This window comes from Oryzias latipes, chromosome 4, assembly GCF_002234675.1.
Source record: "Oryzias latipes chromosome 4, ASM223467v1".
In the NCBI taxonomy this organism is placed as follows: Eukaryota; Metazoa; Chordata; class Actinopteri; order Beloniformes; family Adrianichthyidae; genus Oryzias; species Oryzias latipes.
The window spans coordinates 2,645,778-2,664,420 of record NC_019862.2 but is presented as its reverse complement, the minus strand read 5'-3'; the positions used below and the strand labels follow the sequence as shown (position 1 = coordinate 2,664,420).

The 18,643-nt window shown below is 42.8% G+C and overlaps 1 protein-coding gene across 6 annotated transcripts in view; it reads right to left on the bottom strand.

Moving 5' to 3' along the window:
- The window catches only part of sbno2 (strawberry notch homolog 2), a 68,133-nt gene that overhangs the window by 11,595 nt on the left and 37,895 nt on the right, over positions 1–18,643 (bottom strand). For 3 of the 6 annotated variants that reach the window (XM_023953937.1, XM_023953942.1, XM_023953943.1), the window contains 26 exons: positions 14,942–15,112; positions 13,594–13,677; positions 13,041–13,140; positions 12,779–12,939; positions 12,557–12,690; positions 11,228–11,318; positions 11,004–11,147; positions 10,765–10,882; positions 10,584–10,689; positions 10,325–10,478; positions 10,056–10,232; positions 9,342–9,439; positions 8,262–8,344; positions 7,867–8,073; positions 7,660–7,781; positions 7,432–7,563; positions 7,223–7,358; positions 5,692–5,804; positions 3,540–3,611; positions 3,323–3,431; positions 3,168–3,239; positions 2,936–3,079; positions 2,594–2,688; positions 1,488–1,580; positions 1,273–1,404; positions 90–166 (listed from right to left, as the gene is read on the bottom strand). In XM_023953937.1, the coding sequence (XP_023809705.1) occupies positions 90–166; positions 1,273–1,404; positions 1,488–1,580; positions 2,594–2,688; positions 2,936–3,079; positions 3,168–3,239; positions 3,323–3,431; positions 3,540–3,611; positions 5,692–5,804; positions 7,223–7,358; positions 7,432–7,563; positions 7,660–7,781; positions 7,867–8,073; positions 8,262–8,344; positions 9,342–9,439; positions 10,056–10,232; positions 10,325–10,478; positions 10,584–10,689; positions 10,765–10,882; positions 11,004–11,147; positions 11,228–11,318; positions 12,557–12,690; positions 12,779–12,939; positions 13,041–13,140; positions 13,594–13,677; positions 14,942–15,112 (3,125 nt within the window). The remainder of the gene's footprint in view (positions 1–89; positions 167–1,272; positions 1,405–1,487; positions 1,581–2,593; positions 2,689–2,935; positions 3,080–3,167; positions 3,240–3,322; positions 3,432–3,539; positions 3,612–5,691; positions 5,805–7,222; positions 7,359–7,431; positions 7,564–7,659; positions 7,782–7,866; positions 8,074–8,261; positions 8,345–9,341; positions 9,440–10,055; positions 10,233–10,324; positions 10,479–10,583; positions 10,690–10,764; positions 10,883–11,003; positions 11,148–11,227; positions 11,319–12,556; positions 12,691–12,778; positions 12,940–13,040; positions 13,141–13,593; positions 13,678–14,941; positions 15,113–18,643) is intronic. The other 3 variants (XM_023953940.1, XM_023953938.1, XM_023953941.1) reach the window with 3 other exon arrangements.

Genomic DNA, 18,643 nt, shown 5'->3' with positions numbered 1-18,643 from the left:
GCTCTGGAACATTTAATGAGGAAAGACTTCAAAACTGAATTTCCCAAAGTTAACACAACATTTCATGAATTTTGCACATGTCTACTTACCAGTTAGCATGACTGCACTTCTTAAAAGAGAAGTCGAACTGGCTCTTCCAGCTATCCATTGCTTCGTCAGCAGTGACCTGAAAGAACAATTGCACAAACTGATGTTGGTGGAGAAGGCCTGGATCTCAGTCTCTGCTCTAATTCATCCCAAAGGTGTTCCAAAGTGTTCCCACAAGGTTGGGAGCATGGAAATGTCCAAAATGTTTTGGTATCTTGAAGCATTCAGAGTTCCTTTCACTGGAACTAAGGGGCCAAACCAAGTCCTGAAGAACAACCCCACACCATAATTCCTCCTCCACCAAATTTCACTCTCAGCACAATGCAGTCCCAGATGTACCGTTGTCCTGGCAACCTCCAATCCCAGACTGGTCCATCAGTTTACCAGATGGAAAAGTGTGATTCATCACTCCAGAGAAGGCGTCTCCACTGCTCTAGAGTCCAGTGGTGGCGTGCTCTACACCACTGCATCCAATGCTTTGCACTTGGTGATGTGTGGCTTGGATGCAGTTGCTCTGACATGGACTGACTCTCTGCGTGCTGTACTTGGACTAATCTGATGATCACATGATGTTTGGAGTTCTGTAGCAACTGACTGCAGAAAGTCAGTGACCTCTTTGCACTATAAGCTTCTATGTCTTCCACTTCCTAATAATTGCTCACACAGTTGATTTCTTCACGTCAAGCTTAAATGGGATTTTCTGAATTCCCCTCCTCCATTCTGTCTCTCATAGTTGAAGTTTAACAATGATAAACACTACAGACGTCTTATCTTTTGCACAATTGGTGGCCAACTAACCCTTGTGCTATCCTATGGGGACCAGATGACCCGGTCCTTACATTGGTGAAGAGGATTTCATGTAATCCATGGACACCAGTGAAGATCACAAATCATTGAAAAGAAAGGTTTAGCGCACTGTCTAGTGGGTCTAGATGACCCAACTCCCAATGTTTAAGTGCCTAGGATAGCACAAGGGCTACATAACCCCCCCCCCCCCCCCCCCCCCCCGGTCAATCTTCAGAGGTCTGAAATACTTTAGTAACATTAAAAATCCACAAGGGGGCAGTAAAATTTTAAATTAAATTCACAGACATTTTGGAGACTCAGACTCTCAGAACATCATTGTTCTGGACATTAAGGACATGTAGGATAAGAAACAAAAGAAAAAAGATAAAGTACTAGTACCTTTCGGTATCGTTGCATCAGCTTTTCCAGGCTCTCAGGATGGGCCTGCTTGCCAATGTTGGGCTTGTAGACGATGAAGTTCTTCCCTCTGCCTTGCTCAGCCAGCAGCACACATGGTTGGCTACCTCGCAGCTGTGGGGGGGGGACAGTTTAGTCTAGTTTAGTTCTAGACCAAACCCTGGTTTCAGCAGGGTTCATGGATCCTCAGGTCTTACCTTCAGGGAAAGATAGAATCCCTCATCACTTCCACTGAGATTGAGCGATTTACTGTACGCCTCTTCCCAGGGCATACCTCTGTCCACACTGATCTGCAGACAAATAGATTTAAAAAAGAAACATGTTACAGTTTTACTGCCAAACTGAGTCTTTTTTTTAGCTAAGCCCGCATCATCTACAACAACACAGGCCGGATAGAAACTGTATCTGTCAGAAGAAAATGAAATCGCTTTATTAACAGATCAGACCATAAAGCTTTAACACAAAACACAAGAAACCCGTATTTTCACACCTTAAAAGGTTTTACAATATTAGGAGCATTTAAAATAGCTTTATGCATATCAGCAATAGCTGGAGTGGCTCTAAACTCTCCAAAATTGCCAATGGAGTTAGATCTGAGTGAGCTTTGTCTTAACATCAGTGCGGGGTGTTGTTTGCTTGCAACTCGCTGCAAGATGGTGGCTTCTCTTTGAGAGAACGCTTTCAAATGTCAAAAGTACGTTAGCCTGTACTTGGCATCTAATAGCACACAATACCAGTAATTATCTTGTGCAACTACTAGCTGTGGTGGCTCTGCAGCCGTGGGCTTTGTCACATAACTGCAGGCTGCCAAGTGTCATCGCTCAAAGCCCCACCCTGCTAATGAAGCTGATAGCTACACTCACCTGTTGGGTCAAGCAGCAGTTTGCCAATGAAACATTTTGCTTCTCACTATGTCCTTCAGTCAATCTTTATTCATTGAGCACCTTTATATGCACAGTAATACAAAGGGCTGTAGATTTGATAGTAAAAATGGAGACTCCACCCCTCCCCTCATTGACCTCTGAACCCCTGAAACCCAAACATGTACGAGGGTGCAAGACTTCATCTATAACTCTAATCATCATACAAGAAAGCAGATGCTCTTTTGCACTAGTTAGATTGCTGTTATTCTTCTTCTTATAATTGTTATTTTATAAGCTGCTTGCACTGTGGGTCGAGAGGAAAGTAATTTAATCTGCGCTGTATGTCATGTGTGTGCAGCATATATGACAATAAAGCTGACTTTGACTTGACTTTGAAAATGAGTTTGAAAAGGAATGAAATACTGGAAGGATGTTCCTACCTTATAAAGAACAACCTGTCCATCCTGGGGATTTCCAGGTGTCAGGAAGGTTTCCTGCAGCTCCTCATAAATTTCATCGTTTCCTGGGGCGAGATCTGCCAGATTCAAAGGACACAGAATGAAAAAAGACATTCAAAGAAGAAAGACTCAGTAAAATACAAAGCCCACACATGGACTAGCTGATTTTCCAGGCTCAGGTCATCTGTTGTCATTCACTTTACTAAACTGGTTGTTTAGAATCTGTATAGCCTTTCGTTTCTGTGCATTTAATGTCTGTGTACTGAAAATCATAAAATGTAATGAAAATAAAGATTATTTTACATTAAGATGAGGTCACTGTACCTAGGATTCCCATGTCGTACTTTCCTTCCTTCTTGTCTTTTTCAATCAGGTAATCAAAGTTATCAGTGAAGTATTGGAAAAGATAATTCTGCTTATGAACTTCCAGGCCCAGGATGCGGTTCAGGAACTTGGTGATGCTGCAATCTGGGATGGAAAGCAGAAATTTAGAGCTGAAAGCTGAACACAGCTGATAAACATGCTACAGTGGCAGCCTTTTCCTCAGGTACCATACCTTTCTCTGTATTGATTCCAAAGCGAGGTTCCTTACAGAAAATGCCCACATCCATCATTCCCACCTTCATGTCTGGAATTAGAGAGGTGTTATTGTGGCAAATCACAAAACACTACCAGCCAGTCTTGTTCTGAGACAAGCGGTGCCCAACCTACCTCTGAAGAACATGGCATCCCCCTCAGGGTACCCTTTGGGAGGGGGCACCTTGTTATCTATGTATCCGAGAATAGCTTTGGTGATTTTATCTAAAGCCTTTGTACCATACTGCAGAGAGGAAAGTCAAAGCAACATGAAAAACTCAAGCTGTTTAAAAAAAAAAGACATTTTAATCACATTTAGGTCTCATTTCCAGAGCTTGCTCATTTCACCCACCTTGTTCTCAAAATTGTACTTGCTCAGATCTCTGGACTCCGTTGCTCTTCTGTCTCCGTGGGTCAATGCACCCTGCACAGCAAACAAGTCAACAGGTCATCAACCTGGACTCAACCTGGAGACTTTCCAGTGATGCAAACAGGAACACTATTTGGTTTCAGATCATTTTTGTAGAACAGCTAAAGCTCTAGTAAGGACTACAGGTCACATCATAGAGCTGACTAAATGCATCACATGGTCGAGTTTTCGTTCAGTACCACTCTCCCTTCCACTGTTCTCCATCCTTGTTTGGACAGAGAAACTCCCCCTTAACCCTTGTGCTATCCTAGGCACTTTAACATTGAGAGTTGGGTCATCTAGACCCACTAGACAGTGCTCTGAACCTTTTTTCTTCAATGATATGTGATCTTCACTGGTGTCCATGGATTACATGAAATCTTTCCACCTTTATCCACCTTTGTCATGGTAGGGAGAACACGTCAATGTAAGGGTGGGGTCATCTAAGATAGCACAAGGGTTACGGCCGTGTCAAACAGCCACTACGTACATTTTGTGCATTTTCCACGTATGACATTTCAGTCTTTCATGATACATGCGTGATAATTCACAAGTGTTTCTTGTGTTCGTCATTCGTCGATGTGAGCAGATGTCCGTCGAGGGTCTCGGACAGCATGAATTCGGTTTTGATCTGTTCAAAATTTTTGGTCGGTGGGAATTATGCAGTTGATGCGTATTTGTAGTTTATACACAATTATTGTGGAAATGTTAAACAATTGTGCAAATTTGTGGCTTTCTACGACTTTTCACGTATGTACCACTGATGTATAACTTTAATATCGCATATATGGTGCACGAATTACATTAAAATTACATAATTGACGCATAAATAACTAATAAATTGCATATAAACAGTGCAATAATCACACACGGTTCATGTTCTACGTTGATTTAGGTTTTCTTTGCGTGGTTTCTTTGTACTTTTTCCGTATTTTTTAAATGGTTTTGTGGTTATACGTCTTAGGGTAGCTTTGACACATAAAGATCCACAACTTCTCTCACTTTTTCCACGTAGATTCACGTATCACCAATTTTCATAAGTGCAATATGCACAAAATGTACATATATGCTGTGTGACACGACCTTTACACGTCCACCTTTCTCACTAGTGTCTGTCCCACCAAACCCTGAAGTTTTTGTCACCCCCCCCCACCCATGAACAAGTTATGTCAATGATTCAATAAAGTTCATTGTGTCAATAAGTTAAGTTAATGCAGGTGTGCCTGCATTAACCAGCGCCTCAGCCTTCCAGCAGCTTTCTGCATGGATTCTCAACAAGCAGATAAAATGAACACAGAGGTTTTCCTTTCAAACGCACATGCTAAATGAGTCTGACAGTCAGACTGTCTGCAGACATTTAAATATCCAGGTGACTTCATCAATATTGTAGAAAATTAAACAGTCATTGAATGTGATGTGCAGCAGGTAAGTCTTGAATTGTAAGAAATGGAGAGCTATAACAAAGTTTGGCATCTTGGCAGAACGTTTTTACGCAGCCTTCCTGGAGCTGAAAGCAACCAGAGCTACCTGGCTGTTCAGCTGAGCCGGGTTTGTGCGTGTTGGGTGTCTCCTATCACTTCATCAGGCAAGCAGCCACATGAAATGTGAGCCTTTCTTGATACACATTTACCACCCTGGGCTGATAAAGCATGGAATGACTTCCCGGAAACCACAATTTCCAAGGAACTCTTCCAGCATTTTCTCTGGAGCAAGTGTCACGCTGTGTCGCCATGGAAATGAACGACTACAAGGGCAGAAATGCATCAATAATGATGGAAAATAGGGGTAGCCTAATAAATCATCAAGACGTGCTCTTTTGCTGTTCCACTGTGAGCTGGAAAGACTGAGCACCTCCTGAGGGTTGTGCAGAAAAGGGAACCAGGAGGAAAAGAGGTTCTGTGGAGTGCCGTCAGGCCGGGGAGATCCCACAGACGGAGGACAGCTGGGGAGGCGAGAGGAGCAGGACAAACGCACACCGACACACACTTTTCTTCTCTGTCCTCGTAGAAGAAGGTGGAAATGTTTGTTCTCCTTTAAGATACAACTCTTCCTAATAGAAACAGCGCTAAAGAAAGTGGCTGGCTGATGTACTCACTAAGCTCTCCAGCCTTTTAGCCACAATGGAAGCGAACCGCCTCTCTCCTGCCAGCTCAGAGATGAGGAAGATGTACTCCGGCGCTGTCACCTGGTTGGACCGATGAGTTCGACCTGGAAACACAACGGGAAGAAGTCAGTTCCACTTTCTGCTCAATCTGGTTTTTCGGTAAGATGAAGACCAACGCCTCCCAAAAGCAGACACCCACAATGCCTTCTCACTTTTTGGTTGAAAGCCTTGAATGTGATGAACAGTGATCCCTCATTCTAAAGATAACCTGTAGTAAGTGAAATACACAAAGTGTGTTTTAAGGCTGTAAAACTCCTCACTACACACTGCATCCCCGTTCTCTCATAGAGACATGAACATTTTCACACTTTTCTCTCTGGTTTAAACTCAACATTCTAACTTTCATAGAAAACTAAGTCCAGTATTAATGAATGAAAACTAACATTTGATCACGATTAAAGATTTCAGTAAATCTGTCAAACTAGACGCATTCTGTACAGGAGACATGACATAGAGGAGACTGATTGACAAGGTCTACAGCCAATCAGGACGCAGAACACAAGGCGCTGTTTAAAAAAAAAAGCATGGAAAACTGACAATGAAACCGCGAGACCGCAAACGCTGAAGTGTGATATAGCAAGTGACCGCCGTGTTTCTACAACGAACAACAGAATGAGGAAAGTCTACGACAGAACAAGACTGACTTCTTTTCAGCAACACAAGATAATTAATCTCAATATCTTTTGATTGAAAAAGAAAACAGTTTGAAAATGCAGAAAGCGAAGGGAACGCCGAACAACAGAAGAGCAAAGCCTGTTTGCTCAGAAAGAGGATCCTCCTGTTTGACGTGTTTGACTGTTGTGAACACAAACAGACTTTTTCTGTAGAAGTCGTGCCGTGGCAGAAAACGAAGCTCTTTGTTTGCTCGACATCTGACAACAATAGCAACATTTAATGTAGAGTTTGAGTGTGGCAGCGCTAGCATGTAAAACTCTATTATTAATAGAGTAGAAGGAAAGAACACTTCAATGCGTTTGAACAAAGTCATGATGAAGAATCAAACAACTAGTGCTGATACTCTGAGGAAAATTGGCTAATTGAACGTCTTGTTCTGAAGCATAACTTTTGTAATGTCGGCAGTGTTAAAGCAAGACTGTTTTTAAGGTGGTCGTTGCTTGTACAGTGAATCTGCTCTGCAGAGCCCTGAAGGAACAGCTCCCAAACTCGCCTGACCGGTCTTCCAACAGGTGTCATCATCTACCAAGTCACTTGCTAATTTATGAATTATTGCATTCAAGCTGCCTATTAGTGGTCATGTCACAGACTTATTCAGCTTTATTTCCAGACACAGACAGCAGCATCCTGTATAAAAACATGCAGGCAATCTTTCCTGCTAAGCAGAAGCTTAAAAAAAGTCATACGTCAGTTTTCTGTGAAACAGCTTTAACAGGGAAACACACAGGCCTTTCTCAGCCCTGCTAGCTTTGAAAGGCCCATTGTCAGGTTCCATTTCCTGGCTTACCAAACTGCTGAATTGCCCGGTCTGCACTCCAAGGCAGCTCCAGAGTCATGTGGACCCTGCGCCTCTGATTCTTCACTCGCTTGTCTGCCTGCAGGGAAATCCCAGAGCTGGCCGCCTCAGAGATGATGGCCACCAACTGCAGAAAACAGAGAAGGGTTATCAGGACAGTCATTCAGAGGAGGGCTGTAGAGAGAAGAGGGTTAGCGTACCTTCTCTCCACTCATGAAGCGGTCCTTCTCCTTGATGTTGATGTGGTCAATTGTGGATCCCTGTTCAGCCCTCGACTCGTAACGGACGATTCCATCGGGACGTCTCACCACGCGACCCTTACGACCAGTCATCTGCAGGACCAGACGCCACTTACAACACGTTCTGGAGAAAACTGCTCTCAACCCCAACAGGAACTGAAAGCTCAGGTACTAGCTGAAGGCCCATACCTCAGAGACTTTGTCTGGTCCTCCAAATTTATCAATTAGCACATCCAAGGTATTGAGAGGTAGTTCTTTTCCCAGTTCTGCTATTTTGTTTAGAAGGTTCAGCTTCATCTCTTCTATCCTGGCTATGAGGGCAAACCAGAGGAGAAGCTGACTGCAGAAGTCTTGCAGGTCAAGTCTGCACATGGATGTGCTGACAGAAGGCCTTACCAGACTGGCAGTTGGTTTGGGTGACAAAGATGACGTCGTCATTGTCCTGCAGGGAATCTGGGGAGGAGTTGGAGTCAGTGTCTATGCCGTCAGAATCACTGCTACTGTCATCACTTATGTTGATCACGCCGCTCGTGTCCACAAGCGGCTTGGCCATCTTAGGCTGACGACCTCTTGGTTTGCCTGATTGGTTTACAAGACAAGATACTGGAATATGAAAACAAAACACCAAGAATAAGTAAAGGAACATGTGAATCTTTTATTAATAAAATGAATAAAAAGCCAACTGTTAAAGAAGGCCAGCAGAAAAGTCATAAATGCATAAGTAAATACAAATACATTTGCTACATGCAAAGATAAAACCTGTGACCACAAAGGAAGGCATTTCCTCTTACGTTTTCTCTTATTCCCCGGGGCTTTCTCCCTCCTTTGTTTCTCAGAGGGGAAATGCTTTGTTACAAGAGACTGGAAGACTCCCCTGGAGAGAAAACAAGGGGGGAGAGAAAAGGCTTTGACTTGATCAAAGAGAAATCAAAACACCACATGGGAGTCGTGACAGATGCACGGCACATCCAAGATGTCAGGTGTAGACACACAGATGAACATACTGTTATCTGATCTGATAGAACCAGACTCAAGGCCTCAGAGTCAATCAAGTTCAGAGAACACACTGCTGCTCTGTTTCCTTATTCCTGAATGACTTTTTTACAGGTTAAACAGAATCTTGAAATAAAACCAAAGCGTCACGCAGCCACTACCTACAGGTTGTGCATATTACATGGATGAAAGTTGCTCATATGTGAATTTATGTGAAAAATGTGAAAGAAGTTGTGGTCTTTTACATGAAATTTTCACAGATGTATCACAAATGAACCACATTACAACCACGGAGGAAGTACGAACAAACCACGCAAAGAACACGTAAATCAACGTAGAACATAAACGGCGCGTGACTATTGTCGACTATTGCGCTGTTTATATGCGATTCAGTAGTGATTTGTGCATCAAGTACGTCATTTGAACATGATATGATACGGAATGTAAAAGTTATACATCAGTGGTAAATGTGTGAAAAGTCTGTTAGACACAAGTGGAACGATTGTTAAAAGCCACAAATTTGTGTATGGATCTCACAAAAACCAAGCACAATTGTGTAAAAACTACGTTAAATAATCATAAACAGCTCAAAACTGAATTCATGTTGACACCCATTGGCCGAAACCCTCAGCGGACATTAGCGCACAGCGACAAATGACAAACGCAAGAAACACTTAGGAACTATGTATATTTAGTATGTGTCACAAAAGACCGAGATTTTATACATGGAAAATGTGCAAAATGTACATGGTGGCTCTGTGACACGACCTTTAGCTTCCTGGCCTTCTTCCTGGTTCCTGTGTGTGTAGTGAAGATGCTAAAACCAGCTGACGGTATGTGACAGAGAGACAATGAAGTAGAGCATTTCCTTCACTCACTCTGCTGCAGAGACAAATCGGTCCAGATGCCCGTCGTTCTCATCCAAAACCTCTTTGGTGCGTGACTCTCCTGTAGACTGCAGCCCAATGACAATGCACTGAAGAGCCAGAGGAGAAGTGAAGGTAAGACACTAAATCTTCTGACTTAAGCCTTAGGGAGACTTCTGCTCTGCACTTTGATATCAACATCAACTATCAGAGAACCTACAGTCTTTTCCTCTCTGTGTTTTATTACAGTTCAGATATTAAGATCAGTGGTTCTGATCCTGAGCTTCTACACACCTTCATGGTAACTGAGTACTTGGGTTCCACTGCTTTGTTCTTTCCTGACCTCAGAGTCCGTCGGCCTCTAGCCTTTACATTGGCTTAAGGCTTTGGGGTTTGTCAGTCAGTTCAGCACCAGTTGTTTGTTGAGTTTTATGTCCTGAATATGGGTTTTCATGTAAAGCCTTGTCTAGGGTAACAAACTTGGTTTCTTTTTGCATGTACGTTGTGGCTTTCAGCTGTCAGTGTGAACTTTCCCTTCCATCATTTGACCCATCTAGTCTGTTAAATATGTTTTAATTGAGTTTTAAATTCTTACAAAGTAGCATGTTTGCACTGCTTAACTTCTAACCCCCCCCATCAAGACCACACAGCAGAAGGATGAGAGGAGTTGGTAATTCTTCTGCTTGGTTTGACACTGTGCAGGTAGGACAGAGGTGTGGTGCAGACCTTTCCTGCCTCCAGCTCCTTTCGGGCCAGCTCCACCAGGCAGCGGACCTTGGCAGCAATGCAGAGATACTTGAAGAAGCGCTGGTGAGCTGACCAGAACTGCCCCCACAGAGACTTCCTGCTGACCAGACCCAGCTCGTCAGCTGCTCGCATGAACGTTTGCAGAGCCTCCGCCCACTAGACACACAATTCAGATGGGGTTTGTTTTTCTTTTGTTTGAAAAAGCTGAACAAGACAAGCAGAGCTTTTGGGAACGGTTTGAGACTCACCAGTTTAGCAGCCTTGTTGTAAACCTGCTTAAAGTCGCTGTCCAGACCGATCTCTTCAATCCGGAACGACACACCTGAGAAGCTCAGCTGTCTGGCGATATACATCCCGCTCACTTTCATGTCCATGGCGACAATCTCCATTGCACCAACACCTCTGCAAAGACCAAAATACAATATTTCACTTATGGAACCATAAAACAGAAAACCTTTATGACTCATGGGAGCTTGGAGACATAAATGGGTATTTCCTCTTACATACCTCTTCTCAATGGCATGCAGGAAGTCTTCAAAGGTTCTGAAGGGTGTGCCCTCTCCCCAAATCCCCAGGCGACTCATATAGATCATGTTCTTTGGCTCAGAGGCACCTGACAGAAGAAAAAAAAACACGTTCTAAAGGAAATCCTTGTTTTTTTAAGGCGCCTGATGACACGGCAGCTCACCTGTCGCACTGGCGTACACGACTCTGGCTCGTGGCAGCTTGTTCTGCAGGTCGAGCACTGCCTTCCCCATCTTTGTAGACGTTGCATTCTTGGCCTTGTGGCATTCATCAAAAATAATCTGTAGTGGTGAAAGGTCAAGGGCAAACAGAAGACACACTGTGGAAGAAGTCCACTCTGTCACGTTAGGTGGTTCAGAAAAAAGCAAACTGAATGTCGACTTGGAACGTAAAAAAAGATACAACTCCGTCAAAGTCTGGCCTGCACCAGTCGAGGATCTGCTTAATTCTTGTGCGATGCTGCCCCCCTGCTTGGCTCTCTCCTATCAGCGCAGAGTAAGTGGCAAACAGGACTCCTTCTGAGGTAGCTGTGTCTCCATACTTTATCTGCCAGAACATTTCAAATATCTTATTTATCTTCTGCCTGATGCATCGACAGTGCAGCAGCACCTTTTCAAAGCCCTTACCTTGTTCAAGGCATGGACAGGAATATTTGGTGCGTCTATGTCTTTGAGATCTCTCTCTGCATCAAATTTCAGATCATTGGATATGCTGAACCTAAAGACGGAAACAAAAAATCAGTCACAGGTTTTTTTTATGAAAACTGTCCTGTATGACAAGAGCAAACAAGTGGACAAAAGTCATTTCAACAGACTTCATACCGGTCATTAGTTTAATAAACATGAAATCATAAAGAACATGAAGTCATAGAATTCAATAGGAAATGGCTAAACTAAACTTAACAGACTAAACTATTTTATTTGATTTTTTTTACCCTTAGACCCTCCTTCTTACGGATTCCGTAAAAAAAAAAGAAGAAACCTCAGAGGTGTCCAAATGTAAGAGGGATCCTCCATCAGGACAAACAGGCGATGTAGCAGAATTAGCTTATCTAACTCCACAACTACTTGTTTGAATAGATGGGACTGTCCCAAAGGATGGTTGAGGGTTAAATTCCTCAGCTTTGAACATGCCGAAAATGTCCGTAAAGTAGGCCTTAAAGTTGAATTGCGCCATCTGGACTTAAAGTCTGCTTTCTTTGAAGCGTTTTGCTGCTCACAAACGTTTCAAAGAAAGAGGACTAGAAGTCAGGGGTGGGCAATTATTTTTGCTATGGAGCCTTATATAGAATTTCAATCTCATCTGGTAATGCCTGCGGGGACAGATCGCTTGTCGCTGTCGTGCCTTTCGGTGAGCGTACTGCAGCCAGCTCCTCCGTGATCTCGCTATCCCACCAACGAACACAATTACCTGCGCCGTGTAAAGGACATCACAGCTCTCGTTCAGAACCAAGGAAAAACAGTCCAAACTCGCCACTCGACTTTTCAGCTGAGGTTCCAGATTTCCCGGGATGTCCTCGATCCTCCTCGTCACGGTGCGCCCGGACAGCGAGACCTTTGATTTGCTGCACAGCAGTTCTTAAAGATCCCGCACACAGTTTAGGTGCTCTTTATAGACTGCCGATCTTGATCTGCTCAAATCTGACGAAGGCTGGAAATGTGTTTGTTTTGTAATTTCTTAGAAACCTAATGCTGAACGTCCAGGTCAAGCAAAGGGACGTTTTCGGCCCCTGGGTCGGACAATGCCCAGATCTGCTTTAGGTCCAGATGCTGTGACTTCCATTCAAGGCGTCACCTGGATGATTGAGAACCTTACAGACTTGACGTCTATTGTTCCTGTTGTACTCATTATGTCAGTATAAGCACAGGCGCTCTCATGTCGATTCTCACATAAATGCTGGTCGCTTTAGGAAATAACTAAATGTATTCTGGCATCACTGTCAGGGTTTTTCTTACCACAGTGCTTTTTTCCGCCCTTTTAGGTAGTTTTCAAGAATGATTCCTGCCACAGTGCGCCCCTTTCCAACGCCCGCCCCATCTCCTATGAGGAACCCCGCTCGCTGGTTGTTCTGAAGTATCACCTCATGTTGCTGAAGAAACAATGAAAAGACAAACACACGTATGAAGAAAGAGTGCCGCATGTTTGCCAGTGGATTATGTGTGGAGCATTCTGGGTACCTGGCAGGCATAGATGATGGCCTCCAACTGCAGAGCAGACAGCAGGCCACTGTTAATGGTCGACTCAGGTATAGACAGGGTGTATGCGATGTCAGGAGGAGGGACACTGGACAGTGTGTTGGTTTCCACCACTATGTCAGGATGAGAAATTCCTATAGTGGCTGAAGCGGGAACAAGAGAGAATGACGTGTAAACAATTTAACTGCAAGACTTGCTCAGACAAAATGTAGAAGAGCATATGAAAGAGAAGAAGCTGACATACATTTAGAGGGTTTGTACTCAGCATACGTGTCAACATGTCCGAGTTCCTCTGTCTCCTCCACCTCAGCATCCTCCTCCTCTTCTGCTGGTGGCTGGTTTGTCTGAGGCGGAAAAAGACCAGAAACCTTCTGAATGTAACGGATCCAAGGAGGAACATGGTTCAGCGATAATAAAGGGATCATAGTTTTGACAGAATAAATAAAAGCTTGAAGTATGAATGAGAAAATGTGGAAAAAAAGTGGATTGTGGGTGGCAGAATGTTTTATCAGAGACTCAATCTTTTCATAGAAAAAAGGTAAAGTCATTCAAGGGCTATTTATTTTGTTAAATTACCATCAAATATGTATTTATACGGAACATTGCTTCCATTATCTGTGGTTTACAGACGTCCAGATAAGGCCGTAATCATTTACATTTGCATTCAATTTAAACATTGTCCACATATTCCTGTCAGATTGTGTTCAGAGGGAAACACAATCTGACCTTAAACTGACAGGAAAGTGAGAGAGTTTGCTTTGTTTCTAACATCAGAATGCAGGATTTGGTTTGACTACCTGGAATCCTAAAGGTGGAGTGGTGATAATAGCATTTATTTCTTCCAAACTGGTCAAGCCGTGAAACTTGTTGAAGCCATTCTGCTGTCAACAAAACATACGGTAAAAGAAAGTCAACTTAAATCAACACAAGAACCAATGGGATACAAACTGAAAACAGATTAAAAATCAAGAATTAATTGTGTGTTTTTCTCTCCACATGAGTGGTCACTTCATTGATGTTTTATGGAGTGGCAATGGGCAAAAAGTGATTTGTTGTCTGGCATTGAAAAGGCAGCGAGTCTAACAGAGGAGATAAAACGGTGGCATGTCTGGAAACATAATGGATGAAATGAGGGCAAAATGAAAAGCCCAACATAAAAGGCTTTCAGAGAGCAGGAGAAATAAATGGATTCTGATTATATCGAAGATATCTCTGGACTCATCAAATTGAACAAGAGTTGTACAGCAGCACGGGAAAGATCCAGGCGCCGCACTGACAAAGCTGCCTTCCCAGAGTTACAAAACAGCAGTGTTGGTAGAAACAACACACAAATAACAGACAATAACACAATTTACCACAGAAATGTTTTAGGCTTTCAACACTAATGTCCATTTTCTACAGTCATATTTTAATAAACTGGGCTTCACCATGAACTAAACGAAGCCCTCAAGACGGCAAAACAGTATCAAGGTACTTCTACTTGTTGGTAGGATTCATGTTTAATTCTGAAGTGGTGATTCAAGATTTGAAAAAAGGGCTGATATTGTGAAAACCAAAAAATATATATATTTGTTGGCTTCAGCCCATACAATTTAGATTCTGACATGTTTGAAAATAGGTCTGTAGTGCAGATTTACATTTAGCATCCCAGTTTCAGGGAGTTTAATCACCCAGGCTTCTAAGTGTGTAACACCAAGTAATACAACAGGCGTGATGAGCAGCTTCTGTTATGAAATTCATTTCACTTCATAGAACTAATTATTTCAAACAAACATAACTCACAACCAGCTCCTTAAACCAGCTTATTAAAATATGACTATCTGTTCAAGTTAAATGAGACTAAAATGCACAAACATAGTGTTTTGCACCAACATTTGACAAAGGTTCTGGTTTAAGCTTAGCTGAAGCAGAAGTGACGTCATTTATTGCAGAAGAATCAAAAGAAATCAAATGAGACGTGACAGGGAGATAAAACAGCCTCAATCTTTCCAGGATGAAAAACCTTAGACCATCATTGTTTGCTAAAGTCTGTCTACCTTTGTGAGAACAAGCATCAACTTATTGGAAAAGGTCTGCGGCACACAACCACAGGTAGAGAGGTTGGTTTAATAACTAGTTTTTTCTGCTAATGACTTCACTACTGACCTCTAAATGGCTCTGTGCTGGTGCAGTGGTGGTACTAGTGTTGACGTCCCAGAGCCTGGGGACCGAGTCGGCCGTGGTGATGAACGGCTGGGTATCAGCATACTCTGACAGAGAGTCAGCCGGAGAAGAGAACAGAGAGTTTGTGGAGGGGTCTTCAAAGCAGGACAGGTCCTGAGGACAACAAGAAAGGTTCAGTCAGAGAAACACCTTCAGAGTGGGAGTAACAGCACGGTTCAGGTCCCCTCACACTTCAATCCAAATGCAGAGAGCTGAATGAGCACAGGGCCAAGAAACACTGGAAACCAGTGTGCTGCATTCATTCTGGATTTGAGGGGGAACACAAGCCATCAAACGACATCTAATCACACACAGATGTGTGTGAGAACACGCGTGTGAAAAACCAAGCAAGGGACAAACACAATAAGACTGTTTGTGTCACTGCAGCCGTGGCCCCCATCCATCCACGCTCCTATTCATATCCTTTCCAGACCGTTAGGATGCCGTGTTCTTTAACTAGCCTTTCACAGGCCCCCCCGGGCCTCAAAAGATTTATAAACATGGATGTGGGGAGATGGGGGTAGACTGGTGGGGGGCTGTAGACAGCCACAAAATAAACAGAGCAGAGGCTGCCATTGGTGTGGGAGTATGGACCTCTTCATTTGGTGGCATGGGTGTGAGAGCAACTGTATGCCTTTTATTTGCACACTTTGAGCCATGTGTGGAGAATCCCACCCCCCCCATGTCCTGCTCTTCCAGAGGTCATGAGGAAATGACCCCCATATCTTTTCATTTGACTACACTAGATCTTAGCAAACACTCTAATTTCAGGATTATACTAGATTCCTTTAGCAACATTTCAACAAATCTTTTGTTTTAAGGCGAGAAAAGCTTTAACATTAGTTTTTATTAGACAAAAAAGACAGAATCTGTTCCCAAACATGGCTCACAAAATGACATTACAACCCATTATTGTGTGTGCGGCATAGCAAGCAAAGCACAACTTCCTGTAATCTTGTACTTAAAAGCAAACCAAAGACAGATTATGACTGAATAGAAAAACATCCGTTTCTTCCAGTGTCCTTCTACTCCAGATAACTATATTTATGCATATTACAAAAAACAGATGAGTTCATTAATAAATGCCATTAGTGCAGAAGATACATACTTCTGCCCTTTTTGATCCTAAAAGTAATTTTATCTGCAATTAACCCTTGTTCTATCCTAGGCACTTTACCATTGGGAGTTGGGTCATCTAGACCCACTAGACAGTGCTCTGAACCTTTTTTCTTCAATGATTTGTGATCTTCACTGGTGTCCATGGATTACATGAAATCTTTCCACCTTTATCCACCTTTGTCATGGTAGGGAGAACACGTCAATGGAAGGGGGGGGGGGGGGGGGTCATCTAAGACAGCACAAGGGTTACAGATAAATATTTACCAGGGAAACAGACAGTCCTGACAAGGTGTTGCTAACAAAAGTGCAGAACCTGTGCTGACATCTGTCGTAGTCCGTTAGGTTTTAGCTGAATCTGTTTCACAGGCAGGAGAGGATGGGACTTGGAGTTTTAAGTGTCAACATGACAGCATCATTGGGGAATGGGGCAGTGAGGTAGATAAGCAGCAGTCTGACTGCATACTGAGTACACTAACATACTTGTGTCCTTTCTTTACTTCTTTTATTGCTACAGAAATAAACTTTCCAGCCCTAGGATGCAAAAACCCCGTATTCAAAAGACGTTTACTTGAATGGTTTGCTCAGATGACCCTATTTCTTGGTGGATCTTCCTGATAGTGATGACGTGTGCCCCACCTTCAGCTTGTTCTTTTTGTTTCTTTCAAATTCCCCCACATTTGTGGACGCATGTGTCTTTCCTGTGGGCATGATCAGACATGAATGCTGCTGAAAGACTCAACAAAGTTCCTCCGGGATGCAGCAGATCACAGCCTGGAAGACCCATATTTGTGGTGGAGCAGCACTTCTCTCCTTGTAACACACAACCACATCTTCTACATTTCTTTTGTCGTCTCTGTCATCATCTCTCATCAATGTCTGTTTGCTCTACACCTTGCTTTCTCTGCATTTTTTGATAAAGAAATATTAGGACATGAGGCAGGAAGGGGAAAAAGGGATAGATGTTTTCAGAAACATCCTTTTATGGAGCCACAACTAGAAATTCTCAAAGTACAAACACAAAGTGGACACAGAAACTGTACTATTAGGTTAAAATATGCTTTGAAAATATCAAACAATAATAAGGACCTGAAATGTTTACTCAAAATGTTGTTAAAAGCAGGTAGTCTTTGTGTTTTTTAAAAAAAACAACGATTCCTGATGTTTTGGATGGAAATAAATAAAGTAAAGTCTACTCAGAGACTGCAGCAGGTTTGCTGGTACTAACCGAGGCACGTTCAACCTCTGAACCCTGGTAATCAAGGTGACAATCCAAGCGTAACAGAGGCAGCAGTGTTTGGACTGCGGCCGACCCATACCCAAGGCTACTTCATTCACTGCTCCTGTGACTGGATCCTGCCAAGCAGAGATAAGGCTTAAATTCCAACTCTGATGGTAATCTGGCTCCCTCCAAAGCACACAGGCTCAGTTATAAAACCAGCCCTCCTGCCTTTCCTCCGCCTTTACATTATTCCTGGTATGCAGCCATCAAATGATCTCTTTTCTCCAAGATTTATTTCAGCACAGTAAATAAGTTCAAACAGCCTGTTGTTTTGTTGATGACTTCTTTTAAAAATGTTAAAGTATTTTAAAGCCAAACACGTGTTTCTACTGTCATTTGTTCACTCTGGTGTTTGAACCTGCATTACATCGTCCACTCATGCTGGTTTTTTTTGTCCAAACCCAGATGAGGTCACACTTGTCCATGTTTGATGCATGTGTGTTCATGCTGCCTGTTGCAGGCACAAAACACCAAACAGCTCCAACAGGCTTTTCAGTTCACATCATGTGCGATCAGCTGAAAGGCTAATGAGCGCTTGTGCTTATAGGTGATGGTAATCAACCCTGAGAACCACGACACGAAAATGCCAATATCTTTTAGGGAACTAAACTAAAACAGTTTACAATAATGACTTTAAATCAATACTACCCTCATTAAAGCATTTAGTTAATTAACTAACTTACGAGCTGAGCCAAAAATATGTATGTTAGCAGAAGGACTTCTGGCTTTGCCTTCAGAGAAGTTAGGAGCAGCCGTTTCTAATCTAATGCAAACAGCGGCCGGACAGTCACTATGATAAGTGCAGTTACTACCATAGAAGGCAGAGCAGCAGCTCCATAAACCATCATTTATATGGGCCTCTATCTATTCAAGCGGCTCATCTTTGCTACAGTAAGATCTGCTTTTGATGCAAAGTTATGATTACAAACACAACGATTGCCATTGCGTTTACTTCCTGCATTTGGTAAATCTCAGCTCAGGTCTTACCCCTACCCTTATGGTGAAATGACACTCTCAATTGTTTCATCCCTGCAGAACTTCCTGTCCACATTAAAAAAAAAAAGTCTTTAGCTATGAAAAACTATCACAACCACTTACTGACTGACCCCCATCATTTGAAGCAAACAATCATCTCTCACATGTAAGATTTTACAGGCCTTTGGTTTTGTTACTACTATACACTGAAAACCACTAGACATATGAGCAGCAGCATCAATTTCATGCAAAAACATCAGTTTATAGACTCA